This window comes from Gordionus sp. m RMFG-2023, chromosome 2 (assembly GCF_954871325.1).
Source record: "Gordionus sp. m RMFG-2023 chromosome 2, tfGorSpeb1-WG-v2, whole genome shotgun sequence".
NCBI classification, from domain to species: Eukaryota; Metazoa; Nematomorpha; class Gordioida; order Chordodea; family Parachordodidae; genus Gordionus; species Gordionus sp. m RMFG-2023.
This window is the reverse complement of record NC_088776.1, coordinates 31,761,900-31,781,832: the sequence shown is the minus strand read 5'-3', so window position 1 is coordinate 31,781,832 and position 19,933 is coordinate 31,761,900. Positions and strand designations below refer to the sequence as shown.

Sequence of the window (19,933 nt, the reverse complement as noted above, 5' to 3'; positions counted from 1 at the left end):
ACTTAGAATAGAAACATCTAATATAAAGGAATAAGTCTAATAAATTTAATCTATGTGAATGGATATAATAAGAGCTGAGTTGACAATATGCATCGATTAATATTTTGTGCTAACTATGATGGAGTTAAGCCATTCATTATCATCATTTATTCTTAACTCTTAAAAATGATGTCACAAATTTTAAAAAATTTTTTTTATTAGTTTAAAAATATTATAATATATAAACTGAATAAATTATATTTCTTAATGTAAAAATAATTAACTTATATAGTATATACGCAACTACAAATTCTATAACGAAAATAATGATTTATGTTTGATTATTTATCTAATTTTTTAATTAGAACTAATATTAGTTATTCATATAAGTAAAAAAAATTTAATTTTTAATAAGGCTATATAATATAATTTATAAATAATCTTAAATTTAAAATTTATATTAAATTTATAAAAATAATTAATATATAAAATATTCTATTGTTAAATTATAATTTAAAAAATTTACGGTCGTGTTAGTAGTACGACTGAAAAAATTAAAATAAAATTGTGTTTTTTTTTGAATTTATGAACGAAGGATTTAATATATGATAATTTTGTCTATTTAAAATTTTATATTCATAAAGAAATACATTTAATTAATTTCCTTCTTTGATATTTTGATTATCACCTATTATTCGATTCAATTCGAAATAAATTTACTGAAACTTTATTTTACCACTAAATTAATTACAATTAAACCTCCAATGGTGATGATTCTAACATGGAAAAATGTATCTGCTTACACTTCCTGCTAAATATTTTTATCCTGAATAAAGCCAATAAATTGACATAAAAGTTTCAACTAAAGTCTATGGTTAGTTAATTTACCTTTTGTTATTGATTCTTAATGATTTATGATCTTCAAATTAGCGGAAAGTCCCAGTAATTCAGGCCTAGGCCTATTTTTGTTTTCAAACTGCCACACAAAAAATTTTGTGCCTGCCCCCCTCCCCCCATTTGAAAATTCTTTTGGTTCCTGGAAAATATTTTTTGAATAAAAATTTTTAAAAATAAGAATGTAGAGAGATGGAATTCAAACTACGACAAGTTTAGAATATATTCATTCATGTCTGCTGAAAATAGTGATGTTTAAAAGCCCGATTTGGGTCTAATCATTGATTATAATATCAATAATAATATAATTATAAATATTTTCTTAATTTTATGGGCCGTATTTTAAAATTTTAAAATATACCCGGGCCTGGCCTGAAAATTTTTTTTAAAAAATACCCGGGCCGGGCAATATTTTTTTAAAAAATGTATACAACATGAATTATTATATTCGTCAATTAGATATGGTTATATAGTTATGATTAATATAATGTTTGGTGAAAGATAACACTAGCTAACACTCATAGTATCTATTATATAATATTATTATAGTTTTCTGCCATGGAATAAATACGCAAAGGATTAAATACATTATTATATAATATATAATATATGTTATATTTTTCATTAATTAAAATATCAGTTTTATTTTTTATAAATACAATGAATATAGTATATTCTCAAAATATTATTTACACAAATTTTTATAGTACCAATTTGTAATATACTATATATCTGTTTAGAATAAATAAAAAAAAAAATATGTGTAGTATTGTTAAACGGCTCGTTTTGAGCCGATTTTTAAAAACGGCTAACTCAGTTTTTTATCCAGAAAAATATTATGCAAGCCTAAAATTTTGCTCATAGAGCATAGGTCTAGACATATAGTATCGAAATTTCGAGGCTTAGTCTGGCAAAAATATTGAGTTAGCCGTTTTTAAAAATCGGTTTAAAACGAGCCGTTTAACAACATTAGCGAATATACTTGCTTATTAAATGATAATACTCGCCGAAAAATATGATAAAATACGAAATAGATGAATTTTTTGTATATACCAGGTCGAATATAATTTTAAAAAATTCCGAGCCGGGCCTAAAAATATTTTTTAAAAAATTAAGGCCGGGCCCCAAAAAATTTTTTTTTTAAATATCTGGGCCGGGCTTAAAATTTTTAAATCCGGGCCGGCCGTAAAATTTTTTGAGAAAAATATCCGGTCCGGGTCGAAACTTTTTTAATCCGGCCAGGGCTGTGCAAATGGTACCTCTGCAGGTCTCTGATATTTATTAAATCATTAAATCACTTACTTCTTTTCAGCTATAAGTTAATTCTCATCTTCCGTCTATTTTATAAACATATTTCATCATAATTATATTTATTGTACATTTTTATATGTGCGATTTTTTAAATAAAATCATTGTTTCAATTTTGTATTCAAATATTCGTTCTATGATGTTAAAAAAAATTTCTTAACTGCTACTCCAACATTTTGGTCTGCCACCCTCCCCTCAAATGGGTGAATCTAGAATCAGGTTTGCTGGAATTTAAAAAAAAAAATTTAGTGCTGTATAACAACACATTTGTAAGAGTTAGAATATTTTTCTGGTTAAAATATTAACTTAGCCGTTTTTAAAAATAGGCTCAAAGGGAGCCATTCTGCATCACTACATAATTTTTTATCAAGTTATTAATTAATTTTAACCCTCTATTGCGCGACATATCAATAAATGATATAATTTTAAAAAAAACTTATTTTTGTCTAAAGGACTCTTAATAAACTAAAAAGAATTTTTTTTAAAAAAAAAAAATTTAAACCGTAAATTAAATTTTAGTGTGTATATTTAAATGCACAATGCGTGTAAGAAGTATCATATTTTTTCAATTTCTAACCTATTACAAAATAAAGATATATAATTTTATTATTTGATAAATAATGTAATAAAACAAATTTATATTAATTTTCATGAAATAATTTAAAACAATCGTATTTGGATCACTTTCGTAACAAATTTACACTCAGGGTTTTTGCACCGCGCCTTTTTACTATATTTTGGCTAATGTATTATTAAATCCTGTCTTATTTCTTTCTGTGTAATAAGAATTGTCGGCCCCTTGCTAAATTTTTCTTTATATGGTGTCAATTGATATTCGTTTTTTTACGCTTAGCATTTATATTTTTGTTACATTTACAGAGTATCTGCTATTGAAATTGTAAATGTTAATAATAATAACATCTGTTCTTTTGCCGGTACCTTTAAAGCTACAAAATCTCGCCCATACATTCACCATGATTTATGAGCATTATATCAAGCATATGGAATACTATACAGTGATACCATTTACGTGATCTTATGTGAATCCTTGCTCCATCTTTTAGAATTCTTTTTCAGTTGGAAACTGGCAATTATAAATTCTATTAGCTCTCGCTGTAGCAATACTCCCTTTTGGGCGAGTAATACTTGAAGTTCTATACCACAGAACCAATTAACAAAACACAATTTAAAATTGGAATGTTGTGGTACCAATAGTTGAATACCGTATTTCCATTAGATATCAACATGTGCTGATCTTGAATCAAGAATTTCCACATCTGATGAACCGCTAAGGTTATAATCAGGATTATCTTCTGGAATAAAGTATATTTTTAGATAGCAAATAAAGAACATTTAATAATATAAAAAAAATAATCAAAAAAGCCCAAATTCATAATGCATTTGTGCGCATTATGTATCTGGGTACACATACCTTAAAATTTAAACACTATTAATGAATATAACAATTTTATTTAATAGGATTTTTAACTTCCTGTTCTTTAAAAATTTGTACAAGAGAAATGACATAATTTATAAAACGGTATAAATGCACCTATTCGTAAGTTGTAAACTATGTATTTTAGAATCTCTATATTAATAACTGCCTTTCATTTTTGACAAAATTAACTATAAAGATAAATAAATATATATGTGTATTTATTATACATCATGTGTATTAAACTTTAAAAATTTTATATTAAAATTTATACCTTTTTTTATGGTATGTGTATTCAAATATGATGTATACAATAGAGGTTAAAGTTTTATAGGACTTTTGAAAACAATATAAATTAATTATTATATTTCATTTAGTAATTGAAGAATTACCATCACCCATTATTCATATAAGAAATTAAGAAAACTAACAAAAATGTCTTTTATAAACAAACATTATTTTATCAAATTATCATATTATAGAGTGTACATTAACTGACAAAAATAATACATTATCTTGGGAGAAATTTTTTAAAATTCCATTTCACATATGAAAAGCACCAATACACTATTTTCAAAGGTCAAGGGCAATACAATTAAATTTCTAAATAAGAAACCTAACTTAAAGCTTAGAGACTTTCTTCATCAAAATGCAATCTTATATGTTCTAAAATTAACCTACGGTTTTATATTTTAAGCCCATGCCTAGAAGTAAGTTCTGATTTTATTCACTATAAAATTTAACTTTAATATCGCTTAAATTTCATCCATGTAATTTGATTCTTAAAAAAGAATGACCAATAAAAATAGGGGAATATCACTGTATTCATTTTGACTAGCGTTTACAGGCTTTAACCCTGCTTCCTCGCAAGGACTGCATATATCAAGTGAATGGTGCAATTATTCAATTGATAGCAGCCATTTACAATGATAATTATGGAAATAAAAAAAATTGTAAACATGCCAATTCAGATACACTTGGAATTGCGGAAAGAGGCTATGAAACCAAGCAAAAAAATACGAGAGATTGCATAATAGATTAATTTACTACCCAAAATTTTGCAAATAATTTTTTATTTTATAAATAATACCCTCCAAAAAAAGATTTTTAGCATTTCACATATATCAAACTTTGATTAGTAAAATTTTGCATATTCACTTTCAATGACTCAAGCCAATGTACTTGATCAGTGCGCAATTACTCATTTTCTGGTAAGCTATAGAGTGGATAAATTGAGTGGATGCCATCAAAAATTTCAAATAATTTAAGATGAGATTTTTGTTTGTTAGAAAAGAAGTAATAAAAGAGACTATTGATAGTGGTAATGGTTATCATAAATTAAGTTTAATATTTTGGGGGTAGAAGGAAATAAAGAGGCTTCGATCTAATGAGGAATTGAATTTTGGAAAAATTTTAAAATTTTTTATTGATCTAAAAGGTCTGTTGGAAGAAAAAATATTTATGAATATTAAGGTTTAAAATTGAATTAATCTATAAAAATGCTAGAATGGCTACAAATCTCCTAGTGGTAGCACCGCCCGAGAACGGAGAATTTATCTTTATTCATATGGAGAAAAGTAACTATTAGCAGTGGAAGAAAAATTTAGTTGAATAAATTTCGCATTTCTAATAATTTAAGGAGTTGTTGAGTCGTGATCTGGCTTCTGGGAGCAATTAATCTGGCTCCAAAAAATATTGGAATTAATAGGATAAGGTATCCTCCATTAACTATTCAGTTCTAAAGATCAGACAGTGCTTGAAATTGAATGAGAGGGCAAGAAATGTCTATATTTTTAAGATCTTATAGAAAAACTGGTCTGATATCATTTAATTCTCCTGCGGAGTCTATAATCTAATATATATAATCGCCGTAATCAAGAAATGAATGTTTTTGTATAATTTTAATCTTATTTTTATTTTTTCTACCAACTTTCCTATCATCTTAATGTTAATTTTATTTTTTCTAACAACTTTCCTATCATCTTAATGTTAATAATTATAGGGGGACTATATATCTCTAATGTTAAATTATTTTTTTTTTAAAAAGAATTTTTTTTTTATACATCACCGAGATTCGAACCACTGACTTAACGTTCGATAGGCGAACGTTCTTTCCAACTAAGCCCCCTTCTATATTAGCTTTTGTAATACAATTCTTCTTATACATGAATATATTTTGATAAAGTAATTTAATTATATCAATAGTTATTTTTTTTATTGGAAGCTCCAGCCTTGGGAGAAAAAAAATTCAAAATTATTATCGGTTGGCCAGGTTTGAAAATTTTTTTTAAAATTATAATGGATCGGGCTGAGCTTTGAAAATATTTTTATAATATTTTTTTATTGGATGAAAAAAAATTCAAAATTATTATCGGTTGGCTAGGTTAGAGAAAAATTTTTTAAAATTATAATGGGTCGGGCTGGGCTTGGAAAATATTTTTATAAATTATATTTGCTGAGCTAGGGGAAAATTTTTCTAATCATTATAAGCTTGGACGCTTGGGAATTTCTTTATTATTAACTATGGATCAGACATTGACCTAAAACAAATAAACCAATGCCCATAAAATCTGATTTTGATTGTAATTTTAAATTCATTATGATTTTTTAAATATTTACTCCAGTTCTCAACTACCAAAATTATTATGATCTTTAGTTGGGGTTGGGGAAATTTTTTCAAAATTATTATGGCCTTGGACCTTGCTTGGTAATTTTTTCAATATTAAATATTAGACATAGGTGATCAATAATATTTTAACAAATAATATTGATATGGGTATCAAGTAAAAGCTTTAAATTTGACTCATAGCATTTTAACTTAGTTTTAATGGATTGGACCTGGCCTGAAGGTGGGAGGGGGTTATAAAGAATAAAAATTGGATATTATTTTCAAATAACAGGTAACAACTATCATAAAATAGTAAGGAGAAAATTCTCATTCCCCGTCATTTTTGACAGGCTCAGCAATGCTGACTAACGGGAGCTCTGGTACTCTTAGTTATATATTTTTCATTTTGCCCATCGAAAGATGGGTCATCATACTTTTCTTCCTTATTCGATGATAGATGAATCATAAATTAAGAATATATTATGAGGTGTGATTCACAAATTTACCTCTTTTTCTCCTAAATTTTAATATTTTTTATATAATATATTAATAAAGTATATTTAGTACCCAATATACACAATCTATTTACCCCTGAACCCCGTCATTTTTGACGGGTTAATAACTAGTAAATTGATAGTTTCAGACAGACGATGGCTTTAATAATGAGAAAGGATTGTTATATAATGTTTGAAAAGCAGTTCTTTTAAAATTTGACTTGTATCAAGAGAAACGTGTTCATTGTTGTAAAAGCATTCTAAAACAAAAGAAAACTCAGATATCCTTATATTTTAAAGGATTATTCTGCCTTTATAAGATTTGGAATATAGAATCAAATTATTTAATAAAGGAGGTTTAAAAGATGTCATTAAGTAATTTTATTTTCTAATAAATTAAGAAATGTAAATCACTATGTGTATAATTAATTGGAACTTGGAAGGTGCATATTTTATTGATGTATATTTATTTTTTATCAGTTCGAACCGAATCTAACTGCTAAACCGAAATGAACCGTTATAATTTTTATAAAAAGAGCGAACCAAACTGTTATAAATATTTTTGAACTGATTAGATACCGGTTCAAAACAGTTTTTGAAATAATTAATTTTAAATTATTAGGCTAAAGTTGAAATTTTAATTTTCTTTGTGAGCAATTTAAGAACTGATTAGATACGGGTTCAAAACAGTTTTTGAAATAATTAATTTTAAATTATTAGCCTAAAGTTGATATTTTAATTTTCTTTGTGGGCAATTTAAATTTCTGATTTCTTTTCAAATTAAAATTTTTTATACAAGTTTATTGTTTTTACTTTATATACCCAATTTGGTAAAGATTAGGCAAATTACTTTAGATAAGAAATAATCTTCATGGTAAAATTAAATATGATCATAAAAATATAAATTAAAAAGATTTTTATTTATTATTTATGATTAATTTTTTGAAAAAATCAAATTTATAAAAACAGGATAGAACCTAAAAGAAGCGTTCTAAATTCCAAATCAAACCGATATTAATTTCTTAAAAAAACCGAAATGGAACAAATCCTTTATAAAATTTTATACAAAAACCGAAACGAACAAAACTGATATAGTTCGAAATCCTGTCTTTATACATATTTTTAAAATGAATGATGAAAAAAGAATATTACTTTTAAATTGAAGGAATAAATCCTTGCCTAGCCATATTACCCATTATTATTAACAACAATATATAAATTTTTCCATATAAATTAAATATTAATTATTGATCTTTAAGATTATTTCGAATTACCAAATGCAAAATTTTGAATTTATTAAAATAATATTCCTTTAACTTTTAAAGAATAAATTATAAGTTCAAATGTAAAAATTTTTTATTTTAATGAGAATTTGTTCGAAAGAACGGTAAAAATAGGTATTTTTTTTTACATGAGGTTCGTATTGAATGAAAACAAGATATAAAAAATGTTTACGTAATTTATATTCTCATGATTATTTTACATGATTGGCATAATTTAAAATATTTTTAAAAAATAGTATAAATCAAATTTATATATGGTTAGTTATGTTATTTAATTTATTTTTTCTTATTCATGTTTTATAATAAAATGGAAATTTAATTTATTTTCTTTAATTAACTCGTTTAGATTATGTCAAAACGAGATATTATTATTAATATTGTTTGGTTTTTATTTTTAAGATTTAAAAATATATAATTCCAGGCAACTCTCTATAACAAAAATTTTGAATTCCAATCAAATTTCTATTAACTATTATTAAAAAATGTCTTGATAAAATGGGCAACTGTTAAACATGAAAAGTGGGCAGATTTTAATTTTTTATTCATTTGAGTTTGTTGCATTCATTCATTTATATTATAAAATTTTATCATCTTTTTAAAAATATTCATATCAAATAAAAAAATTAATAAAAAGAATTATTTATTCCAAAAAGTAATAATAATTTATCGAATTAATTTTTTATACGATGCTATATTTTTTAAAAAACGTAACCTCTAGGTTTCAGACGCCATTTAATCATTATTAAAAATTAAACTTTAGAAAAAATAATTCGACAAATTATTATTCTTTGTTTAAATAAAAAAAATTAGCTGAAAACATACTTAGAAAATCTCTTTAAAAAACAGTCTATCTGAAAATGTCCTTAGAAATATTAATAATATTTTATATCATCTTTTCCAAAATCATTTATATACTATTATTTTATATAAATATTTTTTACATAAAGCTGCTACAATTAATTAGTAAGACATTACCATTCACAGATGAAAGGCTGCAGATATTTTCATGATAGAAAAAAATAACGGGTGAGTATTTTATGTGTATTGTAAGTATGTAGTTAAAATTTATTATAATATTTATATTGTCTTATTCACAATCACAAACCAAATAAAATACATTGTTTACTACGATAAAAAACATATACATGGTCTTAACAAAGGAGTATCCAGGATTTTCCTATAAGGAAGAAAGCACTATTAAACCGGTATTTCCACAATAAATTTTATTTTAAATCAACTTATTGTTGACATTTTGGCTATGTTACAGTGTTGTGATGATTTAATTAAACATGTTGACGATTAAATTAAAACCCATCCAGATAAAAATATTTTGTTTGCAAAAATAATGAAAATAACACATTTATAATTTTAAAAAATTATAAATAATTTTTTTTTTCTTTAAAATTTTTTTTTATCACTGAGGTATTTTTATAAAAATTTTTTATTTATAAACTGTAAGACTTTCCGAAGTTAAAAAATACACAATTTCTTTTTGGGTAAAACTTAAGGTCAAATTATGATAATTTTTAAACTAATTTTTTCATTATTTATTTTATATTAGATTTACCTTTCTTATATTACAGTTTCGAAAATGATATTTTATTTATATATAAGATCAAAATATATTTATTTTTCTATTTGTAATGAACATAATATAACGAAAAAATATATTTATATTATATAATAATCTAGTGTAATTATCTATTAAATTAGTCGTTCAAGGAATAGATTGTATTCCTTCTTCGATATCTCGTATCGTATGTGAGTAGAAGGCTGTGAAATCTTAATTAGTGAAATTAAACAAAAGGCTATTAATTGTTTCGATTATATGGATTCTGTTATTTGGTTTGGGATATTTAGATCAATATTTTAATAGCCCAAAACAATTTCAATGGGGTTTCGTTGTGGGGAATATGGTAGAAGATATGCTATATTTTAATAATTTTGAGTTATTATATGGGCACGATGAATATGTGCATTATCCATAATTATAAGTGAATTCAACGGTAAAGGATAATTAATTCATCCATGTATCCTATGGTACACAAAACCAATACGTTTTTTCCCTTTGAAGGAGGGAGTTTTACGGATGGCCTTTTACCTAGAGGTGCCTATACATAGTGGAAATTGAAGCCTGTTTCATCTAAATAGAATGTATTTTGAAATGGCATGTTCATCATTTTTTAGCAAAATTCTTTATTAATATTGATAACATTGGGTAATTCCGTCTAATGTTCTTTTCCAACCCTTTTCCGGCTCCATCTCATTGATTGCATCTTGATATAGCCGACTCGTTTAACTTAGATGTGAAAATGTTCTATTATGTTTATAATGGTGTTATTATTACCAAACAATTCATTCTGTGTTGTCTTTCTTCTTCCGGCCTCGTTGTTTTATTATATAATCAGATAAAGGGTCGTCTTAATATTCATAGAAAGTTTCCCGCTTTAAACAATGAACCGGACCAATAGATAAATTTAGATAAAGGGCAATTGTCTTTGCATATCATCAATTGTTTTGCTCAGATATTTTAGCCAATTCCATTTTTTTATCGCTCCATTACATTTTTTTTGTCTCAAACGAATAGGATCAAAATTTGGTTGCTTATGAATATTCGAATTCGGTTTGTAATGTCAGTTAGACAGAATTTAATTGGATAGGTGAATAACTTTGGTATCTATTTGTTATTTCAGATAATCTCCCGAGAGAATATGAAGTTTCATTAGGTTTATCTAAAATTATGCATATGAAGTTAATAAATAATCTAATATTATATTAACAAACCTGAAACTGGTGATAGATTCAAAATAATAGCGATAGACATTTAAAAAAAATAGAAATATAGTTTTTGATCGAAAAAATATATTAATTAGAAAAAATTACTAGAAGTTTAAAATTAAAATTGTTTCACAATTAAAAAAGAATTATTACAAGTTTTAATTTAAGTTAAATTACCGGAAGTTTTTAAAAATAATAATGTTTTTCTCAACATTTACTTTCAAGTAGTAGATGTTTTATTTTAATTATTTTTGCAAACAAAATATTTTTATCTGGAAGGGTTTTACATGTTTCATTAAATCATCACAACACTGTATATTTCTATAAAAATAATTTTGAGTTTTCACTTTTTTTATATAAAAATGATTTTTCTAAAAATTTTGAAATTATAGTCGTTATTTCAAATAATAACTTTTACATTTTGTATATATTTTGAGTGGGGGGGGGGGGGGGGTGATATTTTTGAGAACAGGCTTATAAGTCTTGGGGATAAGTAAAATGACTAGAAAAATACAGGCATACATTTAATTAAAAACCTTTAAAATCAATTAACTTGGCTTGAGCCCACAAAGAACTTATTATTTTTTGGTCCACAGACCAAACCTATATTATATAGACTAAAGAAACAGATTTTCAATAGATAAAGGGGATGGACCAACTAGCCGATCCTGTTGCTTACAATCTCAGTATGTCTTAATTACTTAAAGATTCGAAAATCTACCATCACTAAAAGACATGGTGATGGAAATTCTTTCAGTATAATTGATAGGAGAAATCAGATTTTTAGAGCCCTAAATGGCAAACTTTATTTTAAATTTAAAATATTTATCCTGAGTTAATTACTTTAGAAAAAAAGCTGCGTATCTATATCCCCGGGTTCAATGTATGCAAATTCCACTATATTTGGAAGGATTTTTAGTTTGAAATATGTACAAGGATGTTTATGGTTATGAACAATATACTAATCAAGGTTTTTATTGATCCAAACCCATTCATGTCACTTTCCATTGAAATAGTTAGATAAATAAATAAAAAAATGCAATTTTTGACAGATGTGCTTATCAAAGCAGATATATTAAAGAGGAAGCTTACGGTGGAAATATTTAAAATGTCACAAAGCTTTTTATCATCACATCCTATTTTGATAGCAATGGTTAAAAAATTAATACGATACTTTTCCTTAGATTTGTGAACAGGTTTATCATCACAACCTCATAAGACATTTAGTTTCTCCGTTAGATATTGGTGCTGAAAGGTATTTAAAAATAAATTCAAATTTGTTTCAAAAAGGAACAATAAAATAATCATGTCAATTTTTTAATAAACTGTTTTTTTTTAATATATTTATATAAATATACTTTTCCATTTCAATTAAATATCTTTAATAAATGATAAATTGATTAGGAAGGAATCCGATAATTTAGAAACGAATCTAAAGTGTTTTGACTTGGTTGAAGAAAAATTTGGCCTTCCAGCGAGGCCACATCCCTTGACCCCTCCAAGCCTGGCTTTAAATATAAGGTAAAAAAATATTTTAATTTATTTTGACAATTTTAATTTACAAAAAATAGCTAAGCATTAAAAGCTATATATGCCACAATGCTGTTAATTTAAGAATCATATGTATATATACTCCTTGGAAAATTATAGTAAAAATTGGAAATTTTCGACCATAGATAATGCGCACCGCACCTCTGAAATAAAATTCATTTGTAGGAGAATGACAATATAATTTTAAAAAAAATTCTCAAGCGTATTATTATAATTATTTTGATAAAATTTCAAATCATATCATACTTCATACATAAACATTATGTACTTTTTAAAAAATTTTATTTTTATCAAAAAATCTATACCAATTTTGATATCCACCAACTTTCATAATGTTTATTTTCAAACAAGAATTTGTTTTCATAAATAATTCATTGAAATATAAAAAGGAACAAAGAATATTTTTAGATAATATAGTTATGATAAATTAATTAAAGAGAAGAAGTGCTAGTGACTTTCAATTGACATTTTATTTAATAAACTCTTTAACCATTATCTATCTACTATTATATATCGTGATCAAATTCATACATATATTAAATTAGTTTATTTAGAGAGATTTATGATAATTTATTCACTTTTTTTATTTTTACGAGCATTAAATTTAACCGCCCCTCTTTCCTTCCCAAAATAATAATTCAATATTTGTATAATGTATATTAAATCTATATGATGTAATTCAACATTTTTTATGGAATATACTATTGAATCTTTTTATATCTAAATTGATTCCTTTGATTTTTGTCTTTAATAATATTTAATGTCTATTAATTAAATAAAATCATGAATATTTTGATCTTTTTTTCACCTAATCCTGGTTCATATTCTCATATCAGTAAAAGTAAGATATAATTCAGAAAGTGATGACATACTCTTTGTTAAAAGAATATGGATTATTTTAATAAAAGGCAACCAATTCTTACACAATTTTTGAATTATTATTCACCCTTCCCAAATATCTCCATCTCGTTCACCACTTTTTACATGAATTAGAATCCAACCTAAATAACTACATTCTATGTCACACTTTTGAAATGAGAAAGCAAATGTGATATTTTAATGCCAATATTAAATATGAAATAAACACAGGTACCCTTTTAAGATGAGTATATTCTCTTGCTTATTTTTTTGGCTTATAATATAAAAATATAGGGATAAGAATTTTAAAGATCTTTTACAGAGGTCTGTTTAAAAAGCTAGTATATTTTATTAGCTATTTTTTATATTTTTACTAATTTTATGTTGACTGGTGCCATTTTCTGTTAATTTATAAAGAATTATGCATCAGTTTATCACTGCTTTTATATATATTTTTTTAGCTCTAGTATTTTAGTAGTTGGATGCATCATCTTTGCCCTTTTTATTTCTATTTTTTCGCACAGTTTCTAAAAATTTCTTAGTAATAAAATTAAAATATCAATTAAATGAGCCATTCCTAAAGGGTTTCTTGCCATCTTTGAGGAGCTTCCAACAAACAATATCAATAATCTCCCCTCTTTTATATTCCCAAAAAAGTGAAAAATTGGATTATTGGCAAGTGATCTAGGACCAAAAACTTTGACAATATAGTTCTACTCAAATTTGAGAATATTTTTTCATACAAATGATCTTATTTACTAATATAAACTTATCTCCAAAAAACTAAGTCTTGAATATGTAAATAGGACCCTGAATTTGGCCACATCATCTGATAAAATGGCCATACCAATAAAGCATATCCGCACCCTATATGAGAATCACCCAAGACTACCCTTGGACAAATATTTTCTAGTTTCTATATCTGTATTTCTCCTCCCCTTCACTAGTGAAGGAGGAAGGAGGGGAGAGGTTAGCGATAATAATAAAAAAAATTGGTGGGGGAGGTCCTATGGTATAGTTATTAATATAAACTTAGTGTATAATTTTTGAAGTACACGCTATGGATTTTAGTAAGGCTAAGGTTGATTAAAACTTATTGCATTCCATAAAGCAAAATAATTTAAAAAATAAATCGTTTTTTTACGCTAAAAGAGTTTATAAAAGATTGTGCTACAAAAAACAAGGAACAAAATTTGTTGAAGAAAATATAAAGAATGTTAAGATTATTGCCATTTTTATTGAATAATTTTAACCTTTTATTTGAAACCACTGAAAAATAGATTTGTAACTACTGGGCAATTAAAAATTTCTTTGAGAATTTCAGTTTAATAGTAAATTTCAAGTCTAATAAGCATTTCAGCTAAAAATACTCAAAACAAAAGCAAATATTAGAAATAGGAAAAAATTATGAGTAAAATTTAAATTTTTTTTGAGCAAATCCAAATTTTTACTTAACAAAATCTTCGCACATTTAATAAAATTGAGTCAAAATCAGTAAAATTTCTTAGATATTAATTTATTGTTCTTAAATTTTTTTTTATTTCTTACCAATTCAATTATTTGGTTTAAGGGTTTTATATATTATTCTAAGCAATTCATTTTGAAATCTAAGAATCTTCAGTTTTATATCTATTTTTATAATGCCTAAATATTTTTTTGTATTACCTGAGCATTAAAGCATAAATATGTTCCTTCAATATTTTTTGTAATTTTCTGATTGTTTAAGGATTTTTTTTTATTTTTACCATTTCAATGTTTATTTTGAGCTATTAAATTAGCTGAAAATCCCTATTAATTAAACACGTTGTTATAGTTTAATTGTATTAATGGGAAAATGCAAGTTTAAAATTATTTTTAATCTAATGTTCTAGAAATATAATATTTATTAAAAAGTTAATTAAAATTTAAATTAACGGATTTTATTTTAAATTAATATTTATGAAAAAGGAAATTAAAAAATAGATTTATCGTTAACGCTTATTTCTCCTATAAAAATCGATCTGATAATATTATTGAAACTTGAAACTCCTTATTTCTTAGTAATAACTAATAAATGTATTATCAATTAGATTAAAATTTTTATGGTAGAAAAATAAGCTATTGAAGTTCTTAGGAATATATCAATCATCAAACTATTCAAGATTTAGATTCAAAAGTATATATAATACTTAAAGATGAAAGCTCAAAATATTAGAATATATTTACTAAAATCGATTTTTTAATGATGTTGAATTATAATATTATTTTTGGAATATAGATTTTGATCAATATTCTACTTGTTTTAATGATATTTTTCATTGTTTAATATTTTCCAAATTTTTAAATTTAGCAATATTTTCTTTGACTTTCCATTACTGATTCTTTGAGGTATCTACTATCTACTAGTGATCTGCATCGGGCCTAATCAAGCCCGGCCCGAAATTTTTTTTAAAAAAGTTTTGCCGGCCCCGCCCGAATCCGAAATTTATTTAAAAAATTTATCGGCCTGGCCAGACCCGAATTTATTTAAATATAGAAATTAATTTTTATTATTACTTAAAATAATATACATATGTTATATAGCATTTAGTTTCAATAAATTAAATCAAAAATTACATAAAAAATTCTATATTAAATTGATAAATTTATATTAATAAAATTTCCAAGGTCCGACCCGACCCGGCCCCAAAATTTTATTTAAAATATTAGGCCCGGCCCGAACCCGATTATTTTAAATAAAATTAGACACGAGCCCCCGAAGCCCGTTTGGGCCGGGCCGGACTCGGGTCGGGCCTAACTTTGCAGATCTCTAGTATCTAGTAGTTCATAAATGAGGGCGCAGCCAAAGTATTTTATATAATTTGTTTGGACCAGAAAGAATATTTATTTCAAATTATATATAAATCATATTATCGATTAACAAATTAAAAGTGTGAGTCGGCTTATTCCGCCTGATTAAAAGAGTATATAAGGCAAAACAATAAACAACAAGTTAAAACTGAAAAATAAAAAAAATCTCAACATGCTGATAATCTGATTAACATATAGACATTCATACGAGATTTTTAAATAAAGTTTATCTTTCGTGATATTTTATGGGAACACAACTATCAAAGCATCTAGGGTACAAAACATAGATCTGCAAAAGATGTGTAAATTATCTTATTTTCTAAATTTACAATTATATTTATGAGAGAAAATGGTCACTTTTAAAATAGAATTTTAAATTTTATTGTTTATATATAAAATATTTCGATCAAAATTAAATTTTTAAAAGGCATGTTAGGGGGAGACTGGAGTTAATCGAACCGATTTTTACAAAATTAGCTATAGTTCCTGGTTTTTAGATAATATGAAAAATAATATATGATTAGATATCTAAGACTATACTCTATAAAGGTGCCTTATATAAAAATTTTAAGAATATAATGATTTTTTTTAAATTTTATTTTTTGTAAATGTGGAAATTTTGTCCAAAAACCCAATAGCGGGGTGAGACAACCCACTTCAAGAGGTTTCTTAAACCATTTGTTAATAAATTGAAATGAATTTTCATTTATTAATAATGATACGTATAATATTATTTGTAATGTTCAAAATATCATAATACTAAATTGAAGCTAATTATATATAAAAATTGAAACATAATTTAGGTTAATATTTTGGATAAAGAAAAATAAGGATCTTGAGATTATGACATCTTAGCATAAATCCTAAATACCAATCATAAACAGCCATGAAATTGCCTATTCAAGATTTTAATTTTTTTCATTATTAACTATCATAATTGATGTATATGGTTTAGCAAGCCCCGCTAGCTCTAAATTGGCAAATCATAATTGAAATGATATCTAGACATAATAAATACTCATAAAATTTACCCAAATTATAGAAGAGTGTTTAAATTTTCCTATAAAATTTATTTCACATATAAATTATTATATTTTAATAAAAATTAAAATTCTGTCTTGTAAAAATCTTTTGAAAATTTCATCAAAATTTTATTTCTTAAATAAAATTTTTAATAATTAATTATTTTAAAAGATTTTTTGTCTATAGGTGTAAACTAATAGAAACTATATTAGGATTAAATTTTAACCATCTGGTGAATTTAATTTTAAAATGAAATTTTGACAAGCCCCAGGGTTTACCTAACCCTAGTCTCCCCTATGTAGAAAAAGAGAGAGGGGGTATCACACATGTGAAGTAAATGAATAAAAAGCTGGAACGATTGACTTTAAGAAAAATCTTTTGGTGAAAATAAATCTCTCGCTATCGATACCATTATCAAGAATACTTCCCTATATATTCAATGATGATTTGTACTAGATCAATATAATTTGAAATATCATATTAGAAAACCCTAAATAAGATGTATTTAATTAATTTTTGAATATACCTGACAAATGTTTATCAGAAATAATTGATTACAATTAGAAATCTCTCATTTTTGTATTATTTATTCAAAGGAATTTTTACATTTTAAAAACCTGATTTAAAAAAAGTGTATTCCAGCCTTGTACCTATCCTATGAATTTCAGTTAATTTTGGCCATAAATTTTGTTATATAAATATAAAATAAGAATAGTTCAAAAGTTCACAGAAAAATTACCTGAAATCTACAATATGGATAGGAGAGACCGGGAATAGTGTTATTTGTTTAAATCATGAATGTATTTTAACAAGATGCTTCTATTTCGCAGAAATATATTTATGTAAAGTTTTAAATGCAAATTAAAATTTTAACAGATCAATAGTAACTTTTTAATTTTTTACATTTTTACCAATAAATATTTTTACATAAATTACTCAGACTAAATATCAATTCTAAGTGATAAGTAATCTTAATTTTGTCAGATATAAAAATATTGATATTAATATTAATATCTTTAAATTAAATTTTAACTAAATATGAAGATCTTTAGCATGTTTTTAGATATTTATTTTTAATATAAAAAAATCCAACTATATTTATGAGAATATCAGAAGCCGCGAGTTTATCTAAGGTCTCGAATGACAATATGAATATGGTTGACTTGTTTTTTTTAAATTATATGACAGTTTTAAGTGACAACAAGTTCTCTTGGGTGATGTATATTTTATGGATGAACATGCTACATTTACAATATTTGATAATATATTCTCATTAATTTACTTAAAATTAAAATTTTTGTATTAAAAAATTTTTAAAAATAAAAAGGTGAAAGGCTAAAAGATACTCCGGGTGTTTTTTATTCTTAAATTTTCATTTTTTAAAAAAATTTTATATTAATTAAAACTAAAAGTTTTTTTCATAAATATTAATTTCTAGCATAGAGATATATAAATAATTAAACTGAATTAAGATATTTTGGAAAATTTGCTTCATCTAATTTTTATATCACTTCATTTTTGGACAATATAATCTCGGTCTCCCTTACTCTAGACATTTTATATTACATTTTCTGTCAAACGGATTTTTCAAATTAAAAAAATTCCTCGGTAAATGATTTAAAATATAAAGATTTCAAATCTCTATGGATTTCATATCTCATTTGACATATACAAATTTAAAATCTTCACATATTAAATAAATTTTTGAAATTTATAAAATTATTTAAAATCAGAGATATTTTTTTAAAATGAAGCCTGTAAATTTATTTCAAATAAAAATTTTTAAATATAAAAATAAATGAATGTCTCAAAAGGCTGCTTTAACTTTGTAAATCGGGTTTCTCTATGTGTATTATTGTATGAATATCTTAGTAAAAGATTAAATTATAATATTTTAAGTATAAAATGAATTGCAAAATATAAACATTCGTTAATTAAATCTAATTTAAGTTTTTTTATTTCCATGATAAAACTTTAACATATAATGCAAATTTTACTTTTCTGATTAAAATGTGATGAGGCTTTGGCAAATATCATAAAGACGATTGAGAATAGCATTAACATCTTAGTAATTTTTCTATAGAGATCGACCAATTATCAATATTTAAAATATTTTTAAAATTTAAGAAACTATGTCTAATGGACCTATAACAGACGAGTAGATTATACAACTAATATTTTGAATATAAATGTTAATTTCAAAAATTAATAAAGAATAAATAATAAACGATTTTATATTTGTAAAATTAATATAATAATAATCTTAAAATAAATTATTCAGTTGAAGCGAAGATATAAAGCATTCCCCAAAAAGTTGATATAAATCTTCATTAAGATCTTGTACAAAGGATCGATTAAGGTATTAAATATAAAAATATGATAATTTTTTAGGACGTATTTTTATTATTATTATATATATTATTTATAAAAAATAAACTCTATATAATTTATTAATAATATCCTCCTTTTTTAAAAAAAAATTGTGTAATTTATTATACTTTCAATTAATTATATATATATATAGAGACGAGAGAGACTAATAATACCAATTGCATTCATTAATTGAAATTACAGGATTAAATGAAAATTTAATTAATATGTATTTGTGCACCATTTAATGAATGAGTATTTATGAGTAACAAATAGTTTTATGTTTATTCATACATGATATAGGAAGCGTTTTAAAAGATATATTTATAATAATAGCGATGAATATTTAACCCTTCACTTAGATTAATATAATTATACGTTAATCCAAACTTTATTCTCGCGGAAATAAGCCAATGTCAATAACACTTAATCCAGTATTGCAATCGTTCCTTGGAATTCACATTTGACTTCTTTTAAATTATAACTTTGAAGCCATGGCCACGGGGAAAGACCTGTCCTTCCC

At 24.5% G+C, this 19,933-nt stretch overlaps 1 protein-coding gene across 1 annotated transcript in view; it reads right to left on the bottom strand.

Annotated features, from left to right (window-relative positions):
* The window catches only part of LOC135924568 (uncharacterized), a 41,498-nt gene extending 22,269 nt beyond the window's left edge, over positions 1-19,229 (bottom strand). The window contains exon 1 of the mRNA XM_065459634.1: positions 19,038-19,229. Within this exon, the coding sequence (XP_065315706.1) occupies positions 19,038-19,104 (67 nt within the window). The 5' untranslated portion in view covers positions 19,105-19,229. The remainder of the gene's footprint in view (positions 1-19,037) is intronic.
* Positions 19,230-19,933: the final 704 nt, after the last annotated feature.